This window comes from Myotis yumanensis, unplaced genomic scaffold (assembly GCF_028538775.1).
Source record: "Myotis yumanensis isolate MYYU_CA2020_CCGP unplaced genomic scaffold, mMyoYum1.0.hap1 SCAF_3, whole genome shotgun sequence".
Lineage (NCBI taxonomy): Eukaryota > Metazoa > Chordata > Mammalia > Chiroptera > Vespertilionidae > Myotis > Myotis yumanensis.
The window spans coordinates 15864918-15870917 of NW_027223754.1; the positions used below are offsets into that span (position 1 = coordinate 15864918).

The 6000-nt window shown below is 58.4% G+C and overlaps 1 protein-coding gene across 2 annotated transcripts in view; it reads right to left on the reverse strand.

Annotated features, from left to right (window-relative positions):
- The window catches only part of MFHAS1 (multifunctional ROCO family signaling regulator 1), a 72854-nt gene extending 67797 nt beyond the window's left edge, over positions 1 to 5057 (reverse strand). For both annotated transcript variants that reach the window (XR_011470729.1, XM_070408319.1), the window contains exon 1: positions 1505 to 5057. Coding sequence is in view for 1 of the 2 variants with exons in the window: in XM_070408319.1 (XP_070264420.1) it covers positions 1505 to 4499 (2995 nt within the window). In the remaining variant the exon portion in view is untranslated. The remainder of the gene's footprint in view (positions 1 to 1504) is intronic.
- Between the last annotated feature and the right edge of the window lie 943 nt (positions 5058 to 6000).

Here is a 6000-nt window from a genome sequence, read left to right on the forward strand (position 1 = left end):
TTCGGGAAGAAAATACAATGGCAAACATAAAATGAACTGAAGCGTCTACCAAGTCTCGGACTGTGAGAAGACACCAGATAATCATACAGAATGGACAGCTCAGTTGACAGGTAACTGAATACGATGGCTTTTTTTCAAGTTGAAGAATTAAACTCAGCCTAGATCTAGGGCGAGGGGAAGATGTTACCTTCGGAAATATTGGTGTCTGGTTCCTTCCTGACACTATGACGAGGTGCATCAGCCAGGACAAAGATCACAGTGGTACAGTCTTCTATTTCATCACCTCTCGATGTGCTCTGGGGGTGGGGGGCCGAGGGGAGAAACTGGCAATGATACTATCATTAGGTTTGTCCTCAGGACACTTGGAATGTTGTTAGCCAAGCCTGTGCTCCACAAATATCTGAGATGTTTAAAGAATTGCTCCAAAGAATGCCTTCACATGTGGGAAATGGACAGAGTCCAAACTGAACACTCAGGATGCCAATTAAGCAGAATCAGAAGTCCCAGACAACTTGTCCTGGGTCCTCCCATTCATTACAATGGTTCAGGTAGGTAGGTAGGTAGGTAGGTTGGAAGGAAGGAAGGAAGGAAGGAAGGAAGGAAGGAAGGAAGGAAGGAAGGAAAGAAGAGAGGAAGGGAGGAAGGAAGGAAGGAAGCTGGAAAACATTTCCCAGAAGAGAAAAAAATTATTGGCAATATTTTGTCTCTTCTATTTTTTACAAAGTACTTCCAAAAAGCTCCACTCTCTAACACAAAAAAACAAACAAACAAAAAAACACCTTAAAACATCTGTAAAGCACCAAATTGCCAGGAAGTGCCCGAGGAAAGTCCCGAGAGAGCTCAGTAGGCTGCGGTTCCTGCCCACGAGTGTGGTGAGTGAAACTGTGATCCCAGGAGTTAGTCATGCATTACAGACTGAAAGTTTTGTTTTCACTAATTCATCATGAATATCAGTATCACTGTCTTCACTAATCCAAACCCGATTACAAAGCATCCTTCTCTGGAATTTCTTAAGAAAAGTGAGCTATACTTTTTACTTTATGAAGGCACTCTCTGAATTTAAACAACAACAAAAAATGGCAATGACATGTCAAACTCGGAGCATCTCAAACCCTCCGGGTGTGTCTAATAAGCATTAAAGCCCAAGTTCAGCAAGAGACTAACCTCAAACACCATCTTCCGTTCAGCTACCTGACATTTCCTCCCATGAAAGGCGGGCTCAATTGGGAAGAGGGGAATAAAGGGAGACTCACATGTTTTGACTAGAACCCACTTGGGAAGTCTGAATCTCTCTTGTACGAGAGTCTGAGACTGGGGACTGTATGCCATATTGCTCATGTACTTACTGCCTTTTGCTTGTCCCCAAACCCCCTTGTATTTACCTTGAGAAGCTTTCCTGGGGAGCCTGTGAGGTTAAACATCTTACAAAGGAGAAACAAAAATCTTCTAAAGAAATGCATTCCAAAACACAGCACAGAAGACCCACATCCCTCTCTCCACTTACCCGGGAAAGCGTGTGGATTGGGCGACCCTCTCTTAAGGCACTTAGAACAGAGAATGTGCACGGTGTAGTGCAGTCCAGGCCATTCCTGAAGTAGGACATTCAGTTCTTCCACCAAGGGGGTTATGGCTTGCCATGCCGTCCATATGTTTGGTAATGATGCATGGCTGGCGATGGACAGAGTATCTGGCTGCAGGACCCCCTTGGCGGGTCTGTAGCTCACCACCACAGGAACTTTCCCTCGATATGCAAAGATCTGAAGTTTCCCGTCCGACCTTTGCACCACGTGGCTGTTGATCTGGACGCTGTAGCGTGCAAACAACCCAGGTGGGAAGGTAAAGGGAAAACTATATTCAATCTGCAACTGCTCAGCCACAAAAGACTGCCCGGCAAGGTTGGTCCCGTTAATCCAGGCCTCTGCGTGGGGGACCTCGTTCTGCACGTAGCAGGGGAACTTGTACCAGGCCGTGGACCCATTCAGAGGCTTGCCCTTGGGTTTATTGAGGCAGTAGCAGAGTCCCATCTTCTCCAGCAGCTCCAGCAGCAGTTGCAAATCCTGCTGGGCCTGGACGTGAGGCTTAAGCAGCAACCGAATGACATGGGCCGGCAAGAGCCCGTGAAGCAGAAAGCCCTCCACGTAATGATGGAGCTGGGTGGCCGGGAGCAGGTCCTGGCTCGGCGGTGGCAGTGCCATTACGAGGGAGCTTTCCCCATCTCCCTCGCCCTCTCCGTTGGTCCCTAGGAGCAGCTTATGCAGCAACAAGGAAGGATCCCTCTGGAAAAAGACATTGAGGATGTCAATGAGGCGGGTGAGGTTGTGGAAGACGTGTTCCTTGAGGGCTGGGCTGTCCTCAAAGTAGAGCAGCTTGCCGCTCTCGTGCAGGTAGGACAGGGCGCTCTGCAGCCGGTCCTCGGTCAGACCTGCCTGCAGGCCCAGGCGTGCCGAGTCCCACCAGCTCAGCCAAAGCCGCTGTGCCTGAGGGGGCTGGAAATGCAGTTCCTCCAGCACCTGCCAGGACCGGGGCAGGACTCTGTGTAAGTTGGGGAAGATTTCCCGGTGCTCAGCTACCGAGAGCAGCTTGTCCCGAAGGCGCTGTAACTGGCGGGGGTCCCTGCAGCTCACAGGCAGCACCGGGGAGAGGATCTGCAGCCGGTGGTTGAGCAGGTACTGGAAGTGGGCCTTGCGCCGCCGAAGGTTCTTGTCTGAAACACCATAGTACGCGGCATGGGGGCTGGCTGAGCGCAGCTCGAAGTCGCGGGCCAGCGCCTCATCCACCACCTGGGCCAGGCGGCTCAGCCCCTCAGCATCGCGCTTCTCCTGCAGGGCGATCTGGCGGTGGATGTCCAGACACTTTTCCTCCAGCTCCCGCTCCCCACACAGGTCTGCGTGCGTGCCCACAATGCACACCACCGCGTGAGGCACGCGGGCCCCCACCCGATGCAAGAAGGAGCCCACGGTGGTAGGAAATCGCCGTGGCTCGTAGGTGGCCAAGTTCACCACCAGCACATAAAGGGCCCCCGGGGAGAGGAAGAAGGGCTGGATCACCTCGTAGCTTTCATCTCCGGCTAAGTCATACACAATGAACCGCAGGCCCCGGGAAGCATCGGCCGTCCAACTGGTCACCTCGATGCCCTTGCTCGCGGGCGGCGGTGGAGGTGAGTAGCCCTTCTCCTTGTCCCCTCCTTCACTTGCCTCCACTCTGTCCTCAGTGAGGCAGTGCCGGAGCAAGGTCTTCCCTGCAGCCTTATGGCCCATCAGGAGCAGCTTGAGGCGGGGCTGAACTGCCGGCTGGGAGTGGGCCAGCTCCTTCTGGTAGGCTGCGATGTAGGGGATGCCCTTCATACAGACCTCGTAGGGCGGCTGGATCAGTGGGTTGTCCTTGATCTTCCACAGGCCCACCCGGGAGAGCTGGCCAAAGTTGTCCGGCAGCACAGCGATCTGGTTGCCCTGCAGCACGAGCTCCTCCAAGCCGGTCAGCTCCACAATGGAGTCCGGCAGGTAGCGGATCCGGTTGTTGTCCAGCCACAGGGTGAGGAGCCGGCCCAGGCCTGAGATCAGGGATGGCACTGAGGTGAGCTGGTTGCGACTAAGGTAGAGCTCCTCCAGGCCAGCCAGGGGCAGCAGCGCGGCAGGGAACTCCTCAAAGAGGTTGGAGGAGAGGTTGAGCATTTTGAGTCTCTGCAGATGGCTGAACTGGGCGGGCAGAGCCTGCAGCCTGTTGTTGTCTAGCATGAGGCTCTCCAGGCTGGCCAGCTCACAGAAGCCCTCAGGCAGGGTGCCAAGCTCGGCCCCACTCAGCCAGAGGATTTTAAGGGCACGCAGGGCACTGATACCCTCAGGTAGGCCTCGGAGCCGGTTACTGGACACGTCCAGCTCCTCCAGGGCAGCCAGCTGCAGCAGCTGCCCAGGAAAAGCGGTGAGCTGATTGTGGTCCACATCGAGGGTGCGCAGGCGGCAGAGGCAGGAGAGGGAGTCGGGCAGGTGCGCCAGCCGGTTAAAGCTGACATCCAGCTCCTCCAGGTGGGCCAGCGAGCCCAGCTGGGCGGGCAGGGCGGGCAGCTGGTTGTGGCTGAGGTTCAGCTTGCGCAGCTCGTGCAGGGCGCTCACCACCTCCGCGCCCAGGGCCGTCAGTCGGTTGTGGCTCATGTCCAGCTCGGTGAGGTGGTGGCCCAACTCGGCCACCGCCGGGGGCAGCCGGGCAAAGCGGTTCCTCCGCAGGACCAGGACGCGCAGGCTGCCCAGCGCCGACCCCAGCCCCTCGGGCACCTCCTCCAGGCAGTTGTTCCCCAGGTTCAGCACCTCAATGTCCCCGATGTTGGCCGGCAGCACGAGCTGGGGGGCGTCGGGGGAGTCGATCTGGTCGGCCCCGACCCCCGGGCAGCCCCCGGCCGCGCTGAGGGTGAGCTGGCGCAGGTTGCTCCGCAGCTTCCTGGCGCGCAGGGCGGCGTCCCGCCACAGCCTCACCGTCTTCAGGTTCCCACTGTCCTTCCCAGCCATGGCGGGGCCCCGGGCCGACACCCTCGCGCGGGCGCGGGAGCTCACAGCTCCATGCCGCGCTGCGCCCGGGCGGGCGCCAGGCTCCCGGTCGCTCCCGCTCCTCTCTCCCCACCCGCCCTCGGCGACCGGCGGCGGCGGGTCCTAGCGCAGCCAGCGGCCGGGCGCCCGCAGCTGGGGGGCGGCGGCGACGCGAGCAGCTCCGGGGGGCGCCGAGCCGGCGGCGCGGGGGGAGGCGGCGGACGGCGGGGAGTGCCGCTCGCATTCTCCTACCTCCGGGGCCATGGGCGCGCCGCGGAGGATGCCTGCTGCTCCTCCTCCGCTCCGCCCGCCGCGCGGCGCCTCCGTGCCCGCTCCGGCTCCGCTACCCTCGCAGCCGCGGCCCCGCGGCCCGCAGCGCCGTCGCCTCCGCGAGCTCCTGGAGGAGGGCGGCGCTTGGCTCGGCGGCGGGCATGTTGCGAGCACAGGGCCGGGGTGCAGCCGGGAGGAGGGGGCGGCGGCGGCGGCACCTCCTGGTCTCTGCTTCCCGGGGCCCGGGAGAGAGCGCGGGCGCCGCGTCCCCGGCACTGGGAGGGCGCGATCGGGAAGCGGCAGCGCCGCCCGGCGGCTCGGCCCCCACGTGACCGGCGGAGGCGCCGCGTGTTCCCGGCACCGCCCCAGGGGCGGGCGCCCGGTGCGGGGACGGGGGCGCCTGGCTGGGTGCGGGCCACTTGGCGGGGACGTGCGGGAGTGGGTCCTGGCAGCGCACGCGAGGCCCCGGGCCCTCGTGTCTGGATTCGTCTGCTCTGGCTCTTTGTTGCCCCCAAGCCTCCAAGGATTTCTTTTCTCTCCGGGTGCGTAGGCTTCGCTGTCTCCCTTTACTCATTCTTGACCGCCCTCTCCCTTCCACTCACCCGACATCCACACGGTAATGGAACTGGCAGAATTCAGGGGCCTGGGTTTCATTGTTGCACCTAATAAGTACACAAAAGGAGAAATGCAAGCAGCCGTTCATTCATCTGATATATATTTATTGAGGCCCTATTTTGTGAAAAACCAGCAAAGACAGGTTCTCAGAGCCCCTGGAGCAGGCTTTGAGCAGGCTCTCGGCAGACCTAATTGGGGGTTGGGCTGTGGGTGGGGTGGGGGGACGGTGTGCATGGTGAAACACAGTGTTTTTTTCTGGGGTGTCCCATTTATCATTACTACAACCCTGGGAGCTAGGTACCATCTCCCCAAACTACAGGACTTATGTTGTAGGTTCAAGAAAATGGCAGGCAAACTTAGCAGCCCCGTGCTCACTTCTAAAGTTGATATTTTCCTTTTTGAGGAAGTTTCCTTGTCACATCTATGCTAAGTAAATAATTTCTTCAGAATCTTAAGACTTATTGAGTCTCTGGGTATCACCTCCATCACTGCCTCCAGGTGAGTTCAGAATGAAGCAAATTCTTTTCGGAGACACAAAACAATTCATTGGTTAAATCTACCACTTAACACTTGTGACTGTCCCCCATGCCTGACAATG